The 18880-nt window shown below is 41.6% G+C and overlaps 2 protein-coding genes across 8 annotated transcripts in view; one reads left to right on the top strand and one right to left on the bottom strand.

Moving 5' to 3' along the window:
• The window catches only part of SERAC1 (serine active site containing 1), a 36139-nt gene extending 18888 nt beyond the window's left edge, over nt 1-17251 (top strand). For 5 of the 7 annotated variants that reach the window (XM_080341215.1, XM_080341216.1, XM_080341213.1 and 2 more), the window contains 4 exons: nt 440-537; nt 1058-1240; nt 1717-1860; nt 3542-5701. In XM_080341215.1, the coding sequence (XP_080197341.1) occupies nt 440-537; nt 1058-1240; nt 1717-1860; nt 3542-3678 (562 nt within the window). In that variant the 3' untranslated portion in view covers nt 3679-5701. Of the gene's footprint in view, nt 1-439; nt 538-1057; nt 1241-1716; nt 1861-3541; nt 5702-5879; nt 6089-6470; nt 7039-17189 lie in introns of those variants that run through there. The other 2 variants (XR_013921938.1, XR_013921939.1) reach the window with 2 other exon arrangements.
• Nucleotides 10108-18880, bottom strand: part of SYNJ2 (synaptojanin 2) — a gene marked incomplete at both ends in the record, with an annotated part of 66093 nt that continues 57320 nt past the window's right edge. Inside the window, 5 exons of the mRNA XM_080341212.1 lie at nt 10108-10905; nt 12954-13156; nt 14475-14583; nt 15306-15418; nt 16644-16778. Coding sequence (XP_080197338.1) covers nt 10108-10905; nt 12954-13156; nt 14475-14583; nt 15306-15418; nt 16644-16778 — 1358 coding nt within the window. The remainder of the gene's footprint in view (nt 10906-12953; nt 13157-14474; nt 14584-15305; nt 15419-16643; nt 16779-18880) is intronic.

The following is an 18880-nucleotide window of genomic DNA, read 5'->3' on the forward strand; positions in this document are numbered from 1 at the left end:
TGGCTGATCATGCACTTAGTTATTAGTTTCCTGCACGTTGCTCCACATATTTGGCATTGTTTAGCAAAGTACATTTTTGTCACACATTAGGTATATTCTTGTTTCAGGGCATAAAGTTAATCATGCATTGATGATTCTTTCATAAAATGAAAACATGATTTTGTTACAGTGTGTAAATGAAATTCTCTAAAATCCCATAAAGAGAACTAAAGCTAAAGGAAATGAGTTGTAAGTGAAATTAGCTCAATTCCTGCTGTCCTTGTGAAGCCAACCTTACAAAAGTTTTTGGCATTTTTCAATGTAGCAGCAATAATTAATTATTTTTTAAATGTACCTAAGTCACTTCCATAAACGTGCAGCACTGGAAATTCTTTCTGTTTTAACATTGCCTCTTAACCTATCATGCTTTGTCACGCTTGTGTTTGTTTTTCCTTTGCAGGAAGTCTATTGCTTACAGGAGCAATGAGCTTCTTGACAAGCTCAGAGCTGCTGGGATTGGAGACAGACCTCTGGTGTGGGTATCACACAGCATGGGTGGTAAGCACATTGCCTGTTCAAGATAAAGTATTTGCTGTTATGTCGCAGGACAAGCTGCTAACCGAATTAAATCTGAAATGCAATTATTCAAAATAGTTTATCTAAAAAATTTACAAAGGCCTAAAAATACACAATAGATTTCTTCTTTCTTAATGCATTATTTGCAGTAGCACGTGTATTTTGAAAGAATTTTTATTGCCGTTTGTTTTTACTGCTTTGATTTTAAAAACACAAAATCAATGAGTTGAAATTAATGTAAATTGGAATCCAGAGGCAAAATTTTCTCTATGATCATGCATATAGTAAATGTCAATAGCAACACTTAAACCAAAATTGGATTTGCATCACTCATTGACATTTTAATACCTCCTCAGGTCTGGTTTGGGTTTTTTTCAACTTAATCTTGCATATTTGACAAACTAAGGACTAATCAACTGAGGCAAGAATATGGTAGTTGTTTTGTGGTTAATATAGCATGATCGTTATTTTCACAGTGTATTAATTCCGTTTCTGTTACCAGGTCTTCTAGTCAAAAAGATGCTGGTGGATGCTTCCAAGAACCCAGAGATGGATAAAATTGTAAACAACACCAGAGGAATCATATTTTATAGCGTACCTCACCATGGTTCCCAGTTGGCTGAATATTCTATAAATGCCAGATATCTTATCTTTCCATCTGTGGAGGTTAAAGAACTCAGCAAGGGTATGCTCACTTTGCTACCATTTAGCAGCAGGGATCTATGCTAATCTGTTCACAATGTTTTTTTTTCATCCTGCTGTCAGAAAAAGCTGGATAAAAACAACAAACCCCCTTTTTCTGTTTTGGGTTGTGTATTGAATTACTGTAAGTAATTCTGAGTAACTGTTTTGTTTGATTGCAGAGGTGAGGGGGGAAAAAGAGTCAGACCATGTTCATAGAAGAGTAGTTTGGGTCGTTTAGCAGTGTAGTAACTCAAGATGTGCTGGACTTCAGACTCTTCTAGACAAATTCCATGCTATGCAGAAAAAAATAATTGTTGTATATGATAGCTGGGAAAAGGGATTACAAACAAAATGCTACTCCTTTTACCGGAGTGTTGTTTTTTCCAAAACATCTCTTTAGGAATGCAGTCTTGCCAGAAAAGTGCTTTAGTCTTACATTCAAGATAACACTGCAAAAGTTCTGTTGCTCTTTCTCAGATTCTCCTGCCCTTAAAGAGCTGAATGATGACTTCCTGTCTTTTGCCAAGGATAAGACATTTTCAGTGCTGAGTTTTGCAGAAACCTTACCAACACATATAGGCAGCATGATAAAACTACATGTTGTACCCCTGGAATCGGCAAGTAAGTCCAATATCTATTTAATTTCTTTAATTTTGCATATGTTCATGTAAGCATCGATAATACGGAAGGATTATAAATGCTGTGGTACAAAGACGTAGAAAGGTATATCTGGTATGTTGTGGGGGTTTTTTGTTTCAACTTTTGGCTCATTCTCCTTGCTGAGGTCAGAGGCAGCTACATTTGTACCTTAGAATAGCAGTTGTCTGGTTTGCTTTTTTTAAATGCAAGTAACACTTTTTTATTGACAAAAGCAGGGTAGACCCGGATCTAATGTTACATTGTTGTAGTCCTAGCCTTTATAATTAGGAGTAACTGTTGTTTATACTTGTATAGGTAGGCCAAATAGTGTTTCAGAAGCTGCCACAAATTCCAGCTATTTACTCCTTTAAAAAAAAAAGAAAGAAAATTAGCAAACTGCTAATGGAAAGAAAAAGTTACAAAGCCATTTTTCAGTGTTAAAAGTCCTTTATCTTCCATATCTTAGGTACTCAAGCAATAGAGTTTGATTCCTGGAGAGTCGTCCATCTTTTTGCCTTTTGTAGCAGGAAACACCAGGCAGTTCTTTTTCTTGCTTTTTTGTTTGCAAAAATGTTGCTGATGCAATTTTATTGGCAAGGACTGAAAAACCAGGCATCCTTCTTTGAGGGTTGTTTGTTTGTTTGTTTGTTTTAATTTAACAAAATAAAATACAAAAGAGGGCTAGATAACAGAGTACACAAATAAGCACTGTGCACTAACAGTTTTGTAGTGTATGTCTCCTCTTCTAGAGGTGACGCACAGTGCAGCGCATGAACTCTCTTGAAACCCTTAGAGGGTACATGGTGGTTCAATGGCAAGCCACTTGTTTTGTTGAAAACCCAGGCTAACAAGCGTTACACTTGCTGTTTCTTACGTGTATGTTTGGGCACATGAAATCAAAATTTCATCCTGCTCTATGGTAATTTTACATGGTTAAAGATAAAGATTTCCAAGCAAAATGGAGGATTTCTCAGGAGGCTGAGTGAATGGAATGTGACACTGGAATGTGACAGTCACAGCACCCTATCTGGGAAGTGCACTAGTACTGATAGTTGTCAGGAAAGAATAAATGCGGTAGTGTGCTCCAAAATCAGTAGCTGAAATTGGAATACTTGTGTTCTACAACTAGGCAATGTAAATTTTTCATTTCCCCAGAAATGTGTGTAGTGATTTGTGGTATATTTCAGAGTTATTCTAGTCACATTTTTAATCTCCACATCAAAGTATTTTATAAGGAATATGGGCAATTAGTGGTGATCAGAATCTGGATATGCTGGATTTAACCCTATCCCTAAACATGTCAATACTTAAACTTTAGTCAGGACGTTGCTGTCAGTCAGGTGCTGGTAAATTAAGTTTTGATTCTTCAGAATTGTCTGTATGGAGAAATATACATTTGTGTATTCCCGATAAAAACAGTAGAACTCTGACCTAATGGTTTACTGGTATGGGGTTTGTAGCAATGCATAGCTCTATCTGACTGTAACAGTGTATACCGGTGCTTTTAGCACATTAAAAAATAATGAAGACATAACAGTTAAACTGAAGACAGGAGAAGTTGCTTTTGAGAGAGAAGTTGCTAATGCAAGATGTGCTTTTCAGCCTTGGTGATCTTAAGAACTTTAGTAGCTTTTTTCTTCTTTTTTTCTTTTTCCTCTCCCAGAGTTAGGAATTGGAGACCTTATTCCAGTGGATGTTAATCATCTAAATATTTGTAAGCCAAAGAAGAAGGATGCTTTCCTGTACCAACGTACATTGAAGTTCATTCAGGATGTTTTAGCCCAAGAACTTGGAGACTGAGTTTTTGGCATCATTGGCTGCCCATTTCCTCCATTGGGTGTAACACAGTAAACTCTTCTCCTAACATTTGTTAGGAGATCTGCAGAACTACAAAGATGCTGTGTCAATAGTGTCTGCTGCTAAAATAATTTTCAGTACATCTCCAACTTAGACACCTCTCTAACTTAATTTTTTTAATATATATTAGAATTAAGTCCTATAAACCTGGCAAAGCAAAAATGAGCATTGGCTTAGTGACCATGATCTGTCAACAAAATGTGTGTAACTTTTCCAGCGATTTGTTTGGGAGAGGATGGGGATTCAGTGGAAGAGAAGTTTCACTTAATCTACAGATATCCCGCTGGAGCAACACAGCTGGAATATGGAGAATGCCCAGGATATCTTTGTTTAGGGGAAAAAAAAAAAGCTTGCTCTGGAGTTAGGTGGCCTCATTAAGGTAAATACACATCTGGGACTATTGGGGATCAGAAACAATTAACTGAGGTGGTTACTTGTTGTGTCAAAAGGGAGAAGGAACATGTAGCTGCCTCAAAGCTTTGGCTTCCTGCCCAGGTTAAGTGTTCTCACTGGAGCCTGAAGAAATTTGTCCAGGTGAATGAAGGTGGCATTTTGTTCTAGTGGCCCAGTTACAGGGGTTTGTGATTTGCCTTTTTAATTTGCACCCAGATTTTCCAGCAAATACGGTATCTGTGTTCTGCATGAGAAAGAGGTTGGTAGGTTGTTTTCCACAGATGCGTTACTCATTTAGAAACTGTAGCCGATCTACAGCTGATATGAAGAAGAGCATTGAAAATGCTCAGGCGGAGTAAGACAAATGTGGGCCCTGACAGGAATGCTGATGCTTAGAGTTTGGAGCTCAGGTAAAGAAAAAGTAAAGCAGGAAAGAAATCAGGTGATCATAAGGTCCCACTGGAAATGCAGAAGATCCCGGATGTTTTGGTTTATTGAGGCCCAGGTGTATTTATTGGTGTACATACAGAGAAAAACAGCAGTGTTGTCTTATTTTTTATGTTTATTAACAGTACTGATGAGAAATAAGTATTTTGGGAAAAAAAATGGCAGCACTCAGTCACTTTTTAAAAAGTTTTAGTGTAGTTTGCAACGTAGTTACAAGCAGGCTAGTCTAATTGTGGTCTCTTTCCTTCCTTCCTTTCTTTCTGCCCCAAACCATCTCTGAAAACAGTCATGGGCTATGATTAGGCTATACAGCCCTAGCTGACCAGTTGTTAAATAAAGCCTGTATTGATGACAGGCTTAAGATGTCTTTTAGCATTGCTTATGTGAGATGGATCTAATATTTCTGGCCTTGAAATTATGGCTATGAGAGCTGCCAAGGAGGCCGCATGTGCCTTGCAGCTCTGCATGGGGCTGGTGCAGGCACCAGTGGCCATTGCAGTCCTGCCATGTCCTGAGGCCACCTCAGCTGTCCCGCCTGAGAGCAGTCCAGCCCAGGAGGACACAACTCAAAATGTATTTCTGGAGTTTGAATCTTGACCTGCTGGAGCTGCAAAGTAAAATTCACAAGAGTAGTACAGAGAGTGTACAGCACTACACTAGCCAAAAGAGCAATTTTCCCCCTAACTGAGATGTAGTTTAACTTCTAAAGAGGTTTATGCTTTTTACACCGTGGTTTAAACTTCAGAGTGTAAATATATCAGAACACTTTGTATTCACAAAGTAGAGGGTATGTAGAATTCTTTGTGAATAGACAAAACTTCTAATAACTGAACCTGTGTTTAGTGTAACAAATTTTTAATTGATTTTAATAGACTTTGGCTTACAGGGATTCAGATCAATGACAGCATGCATTGATCTCAGTAAACGCATCTATGTTTTCTTACTGTAACTGGAACTCTTAAGGCAACTTTCTCCTTTTTGTTACTGTATATATATGTATGTGTAACTTGAAAACTAATATTTGAAGGGAGTTGTTGGGTTTAGGGTTTTTTTGGAATATAGTAATTAAATGCGTTTTTTAAAATGTACTAGATATGCCACAAAATGTATTAAAGGTGAATGATCTGCCAAATGAATGCTCTGGATCATGTTCACTTTTGTTAAAGACCTGCATTACTGTTTGATGATTGTGTCATGCTGGAAGAATGTAATGTTTACCCTTCATCTGTAGGAGGCGTAGTACTGGGGGGCACAGCCGGTCATCTGTTTCGCCAAACTGAACAGTTTTTCAATTTTGCTTGTAGGTTTTACAAAAGTTCCATCTAAACCATGTCCAGAGATGGTTTCAAGGGCCAGAGGGTCTGGTTTCAAGGGCATTTGTGTCTGCTTCCTGTTAGAAATGTGTGCTTTTGTGCCACCCTGGAGTCACATTAATTCCAAACAGTGCCTTTATGTAAATTCTGAGGTCTCCAACTATGCCCCTAATCCCATCTATCTGGGAACCCAGCTGCAGGTATGTGTGAATTGTCTCAGAAAACGGTATTCTGTCTGCATTGTGGCATCCAAGACTAAGATAGTAAGACAGGAAGGGTGGGCTGATAGGAATCTCTCAGTCCTTGTACGCTTGTTGTCCAGTGCTCTTGTTTAAGTGTATTTGTATTTCTAGTAGCAACAGTCATCAAGTTTTTATTTGCTGTGATTACAGTAGTGCAGACTGGCTTTCACTGTGATTTGTGCTCCGTGGTGCCAGGCAGAGCAGCCAGCTAGAAAGGATAAATTGTCCATCTGGTGAAAATGTTGGTTCTGGACAAAAAGGAAAAAGCAAAAATTATGTTTTGTCAGAGTGGAAATTGTAAACAATATTTTGGTTTTGGTTCTCTTTTTGTTTGTTTCAGTGATCACCCACCTAAAAAAGCTACATCAGCTGCTATACCAAGAAGAACCACTTCCCTACCCCAAACACAAATGCAGCTGAAGGACCAGGACACCTGTAGCAACTTAAACTACAGGGTCCTGGGCGAGCTCACATGGTGTTCAGTCTCTTGCCAAGGTCTCTCGCATTGAATAAGAACATAGACTTATATGCTTATATACTTGCATCTGGTAAATCATCCATACCTGGTTTCACAGCCAGTGTCAGCAATTTTAAGACTTCCAAGTGCTGTTTGGACAACATGAAAAATGCCATGGGATAGCCACTCCCTGCCACCTGCTATATAGCCCTCAGACTGGCAGCTGTCACTGTGGACATTGGTTTCCATTGATAATGTCCCAGTGAGAATGGGCATCGGGGCTGAAGACAGAGCTGTGCTGTGTGTTCCCTGGTTGTGGACGGCAGTTGACGATTGGTCAGGTCACTTGGCTTCTTTTCGCATTGTGGTGGGGTGTGATCCTGAATGAGGACAGAACGGCCACCTCCCGCAGTCTGGGTTTTCTGTAGTGGTTTCCCAAACGCAGAGTAAGTCTGGCCCTGCTCTGATTCTCCTGAGCGTTAGAACTAGAACCCAGGCCACAAGCACCCGCCTCTGAAAAAACCCTTGGCTGGGGTGTTGGGCACCAGTGAGGAAAACAATACATGGAGACAGGACATGGCTTGTTCTTTGCTGTAACCTTTTCAGCTGGACTGTCTGTTCCTTTCCTTTGTGGTGATTGAACAATGTGTGCTGTCACTGGTGGTATAAACCAGCTAGCTGCAGAGATTCAGACTTCAGTGGGCAGCTTGCCACATACATAGACATAAGTTATAATGCTACAGGCTACATACTTCTCTTATTCAAGTAGAGTAATAAAACAGATTTTATTTGACTTATATAAATCTACTTTAATTGGCTTTCCTGCTAACACTTTCATTAACATGTAAATTAGCTGTCCTAGAGCTGTTAATTATCTTTGCAGAAAATGTTGGATATGGTCATATAACATACTTTTTTTTTTTAATTGCTCTTAATGTTTTATACTGAAATGTGCCCATAAATACTTAATATTTTTAAGAGAAGGATGAAGAGGCTGAGGCTGTGTGTCATCTTGTAGAAAAACAAGTATCTTGCTACCTTGCTTCAGCATTATTCACCAGCCTGCTACCCTGTTAAACTGACAAGCATGTAAGAAGCTTAGGATTGGCTTTTATTGGTTTGGCCTTTGAAGGTTTCAGGGATTTTTTTAAAGTGCCTGGCAAATGAGGGAGCAGAGTAGGATAGCAGGTGCTCAAAGGCAGCATCCTTTCTTACACCATGCCTTGTGTTCAAAACTTGGCACTGACAGTGAAAGAGGCAGGCATTACAAGTAAGAACATGGCTGGGTTCCAAGAAGCTGAGAATAAGCCAATTAATTTTCCTATGGAACAACAAAAAAAAAGAACTTTAGAAAAATATACCTTTCTGCAAAAGCCAGCTAAAGACGGGGGTTTTTAGCTTCACCAACTGCTTAAAAATGCTCTCCTTACTTTAATAATAAAATATCTTTATGCTTCTTTTAAGTTACCATGACAAGTTGCAATCTGTTTATTATTTTTAACTGCCTGCTTTGAACAAATGGCATCTCTAGGGAGGCAAAAGCCTGTGCAGCTAAAGATAACAGATACATTTAGCACCATGGATTATCCTCACCAAAATCTCAGGCTGCTGGGGTTTGCTAATGACCAAGAGAGGGCATCACTCTGAAGATCAAGTATCCTTTGAGCTGAGCAGCAGTGCTTCATAAGCCAGCCTGCTGTGGGAAGTGATCACAGACTCACCTGAACGCTTGTCCTATAGGCTCTGGTGGGACACTGGGTAAGGATAAGGGGACACAGAGTGGGCAAGCAGGAGTACTTGCCTGGAGTTCCTGCAGCGGCCAGCTTGGCTGTCACATTCTGAACCATTGAACATGATAATCTTTTAAAATTTTTGTTTGCAAGAAGCTGCACAGAACAGGTAATTGCAGTTCCTTCCCATTTAGTCTTACTCTGTGCATGGTAACTGCCTCTGAGGTATGTTCCCTGCTTATTTACAGCAGTGGACATATTTCTTAAATCTCTCCTTAGCCTTAGATGCAGTTGTCCACATCTGGTTCCATTTGTGAGCCCTCCCAGCTTGTGTTCAGTAATAAGCCTGGCCCATGCTGCAGCTGGGCTTTACCACAGCTGTGGAGGCGACTGGGAAACACATCACCGCCCCTTCCTGGTACAAAACAGACTGAGGGCTGGTGAGCAGCAGAAATACACAGTGAGAGCAGCAGCTCTACACTCTTCCAGCCCTCCTACCAGTTTGGTGTCCAAGGTGAGCTTTACTGTGAGTGGGAAAACTCGTTATCAGGCTGTAAGCAACTGCTCCTCTCTGCAGGAGGGTTCTGCCATCCCCGCTCCTGTGCTTGTGGCTTTGCTTCAGGATGTAACAGCTCCTGTTGCATAAAGTTTGGTTCCAAGAGCAGCTCTTTCCTCACTGCACTGTGGAAATACAGACTGATACAGCATTTTTTCTTAAGAGGAAGCAGAATGGGAACAGGGACACAAGTACTGAATTACTAAACTGCCTTTAGCATAAGACATTAATATTCTAATGACTTATTTTATCAGCAGGTCTCAACTGTTCACCATATTTTCACAGTATTTACATATATAATATAAACACAGACCATAATGTTTCTTCAAAAAAGGACTGTCATTGTCCATGTGCTGTTTCATTGTAAAGTTATGTTGTTTGGCCAACAAAAACTAGGGGGAGTTTTGGAACTGTGGTAGGAAACCAACTAAGGGTGGTTTTCATCTCATAACACGTCAGAGCAATATTTGAGGAGCTTCCAGTCCTTTTCAAATAGCTGAGACGTTATTGTGGTGCCATTAACAGCACTCGGGTCTGTGGTAATATGGGGGTGCACTTGTCTGGTCTGGAGTAAGACAAGGTGTTTCTTGCTGATGCAGAGGCACCATCTCTCATGGTTCTGCTTTATGGCCTCATAGCACACACTTTTCATTTTAAACACAGGAATGAGTTTAACAAGTTAAGTACTAGGGCCTGCCAACACTGTAGCTAGTCAAGATCTACAAGAAAATACTGTCTAAGCCTTGTTTCCACTGCAGAAATTTAGTAGCAGAACACTACTAGTGTTACTGCTGTAGTTACACTGGTACATATTCTTCTTTTGGATGTTTGTTCCAGAATAACTGTTAACAGTCTGACTATTCAAGATAAGGTTTCTTTATTTCAAGTGACAAATTTGATTAATATCTAAATTTCACAGGAAGATGTTTTTCTTAACATCTTTTTTCTATCTATGATTACGTGTTCTTACATATGATTTGTACCTGAAACAAACCAAAACATCTTAAGATGGATTAATAAAAAGAAATAACTTAAAGAACTTTTCAAATGAGCTGTAGAGAGCGTTAGATTGTCTATAATCTATACATTTCCCTCCAGGGGCAGTATCTCTAAACATGAAAATGAAATGTAGCATGGACAGATGATCTATTTCCTTAAATAAAATCCTTGTGCAAAAGGTTTTTATTTTGCATCATAATTCTGATTTCTTTAGGAATATTAAGGGGACAAAATTTTACAATTCTAAATCAGTATTTGTCTTCATCAAGGTATTTTTGTTTTGTTGTAAGACAAGCAGTTTGTTGGACCCTTCTGACAGTGCACTACTGTCTTCATCATCACTAAATGTGACCCAGTGACTGAAATCTTTCAAGCTGGGGAGTTCTGAATTTTCCGGAGTGTGTGCTGAAGTAGTCGATGCTGCTTGTATGGAAAGAGGACTGGAGGAATCCATGTCCAGGTCCAAAAGATTGGTGTTCTCTGGAAGGGAGCCGGTATCTGAGAGCTGTGGGTGCTGGCCCTCTGGCAGAGCTGGGCCATGAAGATTAACCATTAGTTTTGCAGTGCTTGGTGCCAGCTGCTCAGCTGTGTTATGTTCTGGGCTGGCAGAGGATGGATGAGCTGAGAGAGCAGACTGTGCAGGGATGTGAGTGTCCTGAGCCTGGGGGCAGAACCCAGGACTGTTGTTGTTACAGTTGAACATTAACCCACTAAAAAGTGGGTTGTCACTGCTCTGGAGAACTTGCAGATGAAGAGCTGCAGGAGCTGACTTCTTTCTTCGTGGTGGCACCTTTGGGGCAAAGGAAGCATTCTGGGGAGGCACTGTGATGGCCTCAGCCATGCTTCCTGAGGGGGGCTGCCCTTCACTGCTCTCCCTGCTCTCCTGAGGCTTCCCAGGTTGTGGTGTTCTGGGTTTAGGGACTGGAGTAACCTTGGTTGGACTAAGAATAGGTCTGGCTTCTAGACAAGGCTCTGGCAAGCCAAAAGGAAACTGTACTGTCTGTGGGTCGAATTGCTCTTCTGCAGACACAGCCTAGGGGAAAAAAAGAACATGAAATTTGAGAACAAAAATGGTACCTTAAACTGAGTCACTTCCAGTGCAAGTCTTAGTGATGGATTTACTGACTAAAGCTGACAGTAATGGAAGAAAAAAAAAGAGCAGTACAAAGACAAGGCTTGACAGCAGAGGTTTACACTGTACCTGCTCAGTTCTGTTCTCATGCACTGTGCCTTGGACCTGTGCTCATTTACAGAGTGCAATTTGAGGACAAGGATCCTACAGCCTGTTTGCTCTCTGTATGAGAAATCCATCTCTTTCTGACCATCTCTCCTTCATGCTAGGGCTTTGCTCTGGGCCAAATTAACATTGTTCCGAAGAGTTATTTATTTGTTACATCTCTCTGCTGACTAATAGTATTTAAGAAAGAGTGCATAGGGAGGGCTAAATTAATGGGGCCCTTAGCATATGCCTTTGGGTATGTTCTGATACATACAGGCTGAAGGACAATTAGCTTAAGCTAACCCAAGAAATGCACTAATGGCTCTGTCATGTCTCACTGATGCAAGGGACTGAAGCTAAAAGTAAGCTCTCAAAGTACCATCTAGCATATATTCAACATTTAAGAATATATCAATAACTCATTGGAACCCAACTCAGTCCAAGAGGGTAAGGGCTGCTTCAGATTCCTGACACTCAGTGTGGCTGAATGAAAGCATTTTAATTCTTTCTTACTCTCCCATAATATTAAAAATAATATACAGGCTTTTTAATGGAGTCAAAATATTTAGTCAATATTTCATGATGAATGTATCCCTGCCACTTCTGTCTATATGCTGTTGTTAAGTTGCCTCCACATGATTGTGTATGCTTTTTTAATAATAGAGGTGGATCAGTTATAGCAAGAGCATCAAACTCATTTTCACTGGGGGCCACATCAGCCTCACGGTTACCTTCAAAGAGCCAAATGTAATTTTAGGACTGTATAAATGTAGCTACTCCTACATTTATACAGTCCTAAAATTACAGGCTGGTGTAGCTGCCTGTGAAAATAAGTTTGACACCCCTGGGTTAGAAGTTTTCAAGTACACAACTCCTACCTGAACTCACCTGGAGGAAGGAATAGAAGGCTGAAGCAGAGTCAAACTGAAATAAATACCTGCAGGAGATTTCCTATCACTAACACCAAAACGCCCACTCACCTTTCCGGAGTGCCCTGGGAATGGCGACAGCATAAACAAAACAAACAGACAGTTCCTTGTTATTGAATGTTTAAGGAAAGAGCACACACTGTGTTGTCTGTTTTTTTTCTTTTTTGTCCATCTGCTAAGTAGAGATGGCGCAAAGTCCGCTCTAGAGAAGGGGTGAAAGCCTTTACAAAGCAAGGTAAAGCAGGAGTCCTGACAATTTAGAATAGAGCTTCCTAGCAGACATTCTGTCAAAGGGAGAATATAAAAGGTCTTTCTCTTGTACTTAAATTGCTTTCTCCATTAAATGCTCATTTTAGCAGCTCTAGAGGTGAAAAACCATTATCTCCATTGTAGAGATGTGACAGAGATAGATTAAAACCCCAGCACCTAGAGATTTGTACTTTTAAGAACCCAAACTCTTGAGGAGAACCCAGAATCCAAAGTGAAAGGCTGAATCCCATGAGAAGGTGTGTGAGAAAAGCTAGATGTTCCTGAACAGGACACCGAACAGCACACTGATCAAGAAGCTGCTTCAAATCGATACAGAGCAGACCACTCATGATATGGTCAAAAGTAAACACTGTGATAAAGAAGGGATGAGTCTTCAATCCTGACAAGGTTTAGACAAACTAGAAGTAGCAACATCTAAGAGAACTGAACTTACAAACAGAAAAGCTGAATACAGTTGAGTAAGGAAGTTAAAGCTCTTTATCCTTTCTGATTGTCTAGTACATTTTTATGCCTCAATGGCTATAATACACAAGATCATTTTAGTGCGGGCTGGCTAAGAACTTTAAATGGCAGGACTTCATACAAATGGTTTAACAGCTCATTCCTCTTGCCATCGTACACACTGTAATAGAGGCTGGGCGCATTTTGCTGCGACTATCTTACGTTTTCCGCCTTGACACCAGTCCTTTGCAGAGGTACTGGCTTCTTTGTAGTTGGAACTTTGGGTGGTGGGCGATGGGGCACCAGTGCTGGTCCCACCTGCAGCCCTGGCAGCGATGCTGACTTTGTGATGCTGGGAGGAGGCTCAGGTTTGGTGACCACTTGGTTTCTAGTTGAAGCAGGCTTTAGTGCATCTTCCTGTAGTCCTGAAAAGCAAAAACAATTAGTGGCTTGGCTTGATGAGAACGTAGCTGGAAGAGAATTTCTTTCACAATCATGTTTCCCCAAATGTGCATGCCTAAAGGTAGGTTTTAGAAATAAATGCAGACCTCTGCAATCCTGTCATGTTTGTAAGAGGCTTTTAGGGAAAAACTCCCCTGTCTGAAACAATTTAATGCCAAGACAGTGATGCGGAGACACCATTTCGCCAAGTGGATAAAACACTGGCTGGGGGGGTTCAGGAGTACTGGACTCAAGTCCTGAGTCTCCTTTCACCCTCATTTCTCTGTGTGGGTAATCAAAATAATAATATTGAGTGCACCAGTAGAGTACTTTGGGAAGAACAGCAAATGCCAAGTGGTGGTACAGCACAAGGGACTGAAAGTGATGTTGACTGGACTAGTTTTCTTACCCACACTGAATGAAAAGCTTAATGTGAATTTCAAAATTAATGGAGTAAATCTGATTTAAAAAAAAAATAAATGTACAGCACACTGAGGAATAAACATCAAGATGACTTTATGGTATTTCTAATTAAATTAGATTATTCCAGACTGCATTTGCTCTATTTACAAATGAAAAGGGATGTTTTTTCCTTAAACTGAGAGCCTTGCAAACTTGGGTAGCAATGTCAGAGTCATACTGCATCTTTCTCATTCGTACATCATCAGCAGAAAGAGCTGTTTGCAGCCATGGCAGGTATATTCACACTGCCTTAGTTTCAATATTGAAGCTAGTTTCCTGCTCTAATGTGCCCTTTCTTCTGGGATTAGACAGGGAGCCTAAAAGCAGAGTAGCCTTTTAGCTCAGCTGTTCAAGCTAAAGTGGTGCAAGCTTCTATCTAGGTTACTGCTATACTTGCTGTCCAAATGTGAACAGAATCCAGGTTATTTCTCCCACAGCTGTATTTGTTCTTTAGTTGTGCTTGGAATAGTGAGCATTCACTACACAGAGCAGCAAATACCCTCTCTGCAACTCTGAGCTAACACAGGCACCCTCGTTTTAGTAGGATCCCATCTTTATCTTGTAAATTTTCAGACTAAATCTGGATATAACTAACCCAAGGTGCTCCTAGTAACAGGTTCTACACCAAAATGTGCAGCGTGAGTCATCATAAAGAAAAGGTTAATATTTTCAAGACTGACAGGGAACACCAAGTACCATCTTGCAAGAATGTGTATGTCAGTGTTCAGGTGAGCTGCTGAATAGAAATATGTGCATCTGGACTATGATGAGAAGGATGAATACGCCTACAGTTTTCTTTCCTTGAAGATTTTTAGAAGTCAGTTAGAAAGCTGCACTCACCCCCTTTTGCTTCCATAAGACATCTAATGGCTTCTTCTGCTTCCTCAGCTGTGGTGGTTTTGATCTGCTTGACGTTGTAAGGTTTGCTTATTCCAGTCCGGACTTTAGGCTTAAAAAAAAAAAGAAAATAAAAGAATGAGTAATACTGAGAGAACTGTTTTTTCTCGTACACCTGCAACCTTACAGCTGATCTCTCACACATGTAAAGTCCTGGTTTTGCCCGTGGGTATTCAGCAATCTGTAAATACTACAGAAATGCTGGGGACCCTTTTGGCAGATATTGCATCTTCGTTACCAGCTGACAGTCCGGTGGCTTACTGCCACAGCTCGTCCCTGAGACATCCCAGTACATTGGGCTTCTCATCCAACAAGACATGGGTGGGCTGTGTTCCCACATTCCCATCTTGGTCTCCTCAGGGGGCTAGCAGCCTGGCTGGCAACAGTCAAGACTTTTCCTGTATGCTGCACATTAGTGCAGCCCATAAACAAAGAGGTGAGAAAAGAATTAAAGTACTTTATCATACTGTGAAAAATTCAAGTTGGCATCTGTCAGCAGCACGTGGAATAAACCAACAGTGCCCTGGTCTTGCGTCACTGTCTCTCTCCCACTTCAACCTTTCTAATTCCTGGCAGTTTAATAACATTTTTCTGGTGTCCGGCAGGTCCTACAGTCTACCAATACATTACAACAAGTCCATCTTAGCATTTCCAGCTCAGGCATGTGATGGACTTCCTTCCTCGTATGAGCGTGATGCTCAGTGTCTACAGTGTCTGTGTCGACTGGGGAGATCAGCACGAGGCTGCGTGGCCGTGCTGAGCTGCAGGACTCACTGGCTGCTGAGGGGCTCCAGGTAGCAGCTTTGCTGTTGCCAGGATGGAGCAGGTGGGGTGGCTTCCTGGAGAGAGGGAACCATCTGAGGGGGACTTTTTGCCTGATGCTCCGGCTGAAAGAAGAACAGAAGTGGCTTTTTACATTCAAAAGCTGGTACAACATTTTATTGGCAATGGAGCAAAACTGATGTGCTTTGAAATTGTTTGTGATAGATAAAAGAGATGCTGTCTCACCCTCACTGCTCCTGCAGGGACAGACATATTAGGCAAGGCCTTCCTGCAGTACACCGGGGACCCTGACTCCCTCTGCCTGAGTGCCAAGAGCAAGATGCTTTGATCTAGGACAAGTGGTGGGCTGAACCATTACTGGTCTAATCTAAGGTGAAAAAATCTCAACAGCAAATAAAACGCTGAAATCTTGAACTGTTTCAGGAAGCAGTTTCCTGTTAGTCTTGCTTTCATTTAATCAATTCAATAACGTCAGCTCAGCATTAACATTGCTTTCTAGGCACAGAAATACAGACACCAGTGTTGTCACTTCTGTGCAATGGACCTAGAAACGAATGGGAATAACCCTGAAGAACTCAACTTCCATCTGTGAGTCTGACAGAACCTTTGATTTAAGGCTGGAAAATATATACAGAAGAGAGACTTTTGGACTGCAACAAGTATGTGATGTATAGCTTGTGTCATACAGAAGACAAAGATGAGATGATTATGCTGATCTAGCAGTCAGCAGACATCCAGAAGTAGCCATAAAAACAGGAGCAGCACAGCACTGATGGCATCTCAGGTGGGTAGACTTAGGTAAAGAGCATCACTTTCCCTTTGTGCCTCACTGAAAATCATAAACCACTTTGCATTTCCTTCATAAACACAAAAGGAAGCAAAAATTACTTGTAAAGCAGGAAAGGACAAAAACTCTCCAGAACAAGTATTTTGTCAAAGCTTTTTAAAAGGAAGATTACAATTAAATCAGAAAAACAAAAAAACACAAAACAAACCAACCAAATTGTAGGAAAACGCTCTGTGACTTTGGAAGTCAGCATACATAAATACTGCCATTTATTGCCATGAAGCGGCTGGTCAACATGCTAAACTGAGTGATGAGTTAGTATGAAACATACGGGCCATTCCATTCTCACCAAAGGCATGTTTTGTGGAGTATCTGTCATTCTAAAGACAAAGTTCTCCCATTCCTAACCACAGCCTGAAGCAAGTCAAGTACCTCAACAGCCTGACATTTCAAAACAAGGCATTACTTTTGTTGTCACCCAGAAATGGCGGGAAAAACTCTTAAGCTGAGGCCAACACAACATTAAAGAAAGTTGAACTCACCAGGAGGGGGAGGCCTCTGTGGCGGCTGAAGTGGCCGAGGTCTGGTAGGATTGGACAGAGACCTGCTCGGGGGCCGGCGGCGGCATTCCCCGCTTCCCTCCAGCTCCCGCTTCAAATCGGCCAGGTCTGTATCATCTAGGGAAATTTTAGAAAAGATCCATGTTAGATAGCCACTGGGTGAGATGCACCAAACATGGGTGGTCCAGAACGAGGCAATTGTGAGTGGCAAACTTCAACCAGGTATATCGCAGCAACACAACATGGCTCCTTTCATTCTGTTTTGCTCTCCCCGAAAGTCTCTCTGCTCTCACTCCAGGAAACATCCATCCTTTTGTCAAACATTTCTCTCTCTCCTTTTCCAGCATTTATTAACTGTTTGTGCTGACACACAGACCGCCTGCATCTGATTTCACGGTTACTAGTTAGTCACCTTGTTAGATTCTGAGCTTTTCAGAGCCAGACTTGGCGGCAACCTGCTCCGATTCAAACCGTGTCATGGCAACCACGAGTCATGGTCCATCCCTTTCTCTTCCTTCCTGAATGCAGGAATTTCCTCTGAGGATTAGACAACTTTCCATGCTCAGGAGAACTCACTTTTTATGCCAGAGAAGAATCTGTCTGAATGTCTCACTCATCACATCTCTGTTTTTCAGCAACATCTCCTAACAGGTACACCTGCCTCCATCAGATAGTGCTTGGCAGCACCTTCCATGCTGAAGCTGTTACAGAGTCTTTCATTCTCACCTAAGCCTCTCTGGCAGGGGGACAGGTGTGGAGCAGGGACTGCTTTAGTCTCTCAGCCTGCTGAAGTGAGGGCTTTCATTTCAGTTCTCCCACTTCCCTCCCCTGCCCAGCCATGCAGCTGTGTTCTTCAGGGTTCCAAAACCCACTGGGTTTCATTTTGTCCCTGTGGTTTGGAGAGAAAGGGGAAGGAATTGTGGTAGCAGCAGTCTCTCATACTTCAGGCATTTTTACACAAGTTCCTGTTTTTCAGAGAGCTGTCCTCTGCAGGGAATGCTGAGCTGCCTCTCAGTTTCCGACTCCCACTCAGCAGCGGATGGCAGCCACAGAGACACAGCCTGTGATCTACCCAACCCTCCCTCCCCCTGCCATCTGCATTTTCAATACTTCTGAGCTGCAGATCCGGGCTCATCGGTAGGATCCAAGGAGTCGTGCAGGTGCCTAAACACATGCCTTGAAATTCTGGCAGTAACACCAAACACAAGACAAAAACCAGCCACCACCACTCTGTCCCTTCCCTTAAAAGGCTGCTGGCTTTAGGCAACAGCTCCGAGGAACATCAGTTTTGTGAGGCTATGCCCTTCTCTGGCCTCAGAAACACACATACACACTGTTCAGCCTGTCACTGGCTTCCATCTGTGTCTACCATCCCCTGTACAATCATCATACCTTTGATTAGGAGTTACTCAGGCAGAATTGGAAGCTTATGAAGGCATCTGAAATTGCAGAGACTTTCAAGATGGATTGACTATATCATATTCTGAGTTGCCTGAGATCATGACCCCACCTTGACCTCCTTCAAACTATACTTTATAATCTTCATTTACTTTGTGACATTTTTTGTGGAGAAGAGCTAGTACGGGTGAAAAGAATCACGGCAACTCTCTGTAGCTTAATGAATCATCACACAGTAGGCCAGAGGTGTTTGGAGGGCAAGGCATCCTATAAAACAAAGTGATTGGCTTCGGAGTATTTAACAGTGAGAGATCACTCCTTGGCTTAGGGCTTGAGTCTGAGTCTGGCCACACTGCGCCCAGCCTACGACTCAAGGTGGGCACGCAAGCTGTGTATCACTTTGATTGTTTGAAAAAACTGTCCGTGTAAACTTAGGAATTTCATTTAATATTTTTGAACTGTACTTCTAACTCAACCTTTGAAGGTATTAAAGTTCTCCCTTTTCATGTCAGAAGACGAAGTGCTTCTGGGAGAGTGCAGAAAGACAGCTACTGAATCACTTGCTGTCATGATGAAGTGTCTAATACATGACCCAGCCTGTCAATGCTTGGTCACCAAAGCATGTCCTGATCATATCCCCATGCAAGACCACCACTGGCTGGCTAGTTCTTGCTGCAGTTTTTATCTGTATTCTCTTCACAGCTTTATCTTCTCTCTACCAAGTCATTTCACAATAATTTGCCAACAAGCCAGCTGATCAGGAAAAAAGGTAACACATTTGTGAAGCACTAAAAGAATGCATATACCCTGTTGTGTGAACC

This window comes from Nesoenas mayeri, assembly GCF_963082525.1.
Source record: "Nesoenas mayeri genome assembly, chromosome: 3".
Taxonomy (NCBI): Eukaryota; Metazoa; Chordata; class Aves; order Columbiformes; family Columbidae; genus Nesoenas; species Nesoenas mayeri.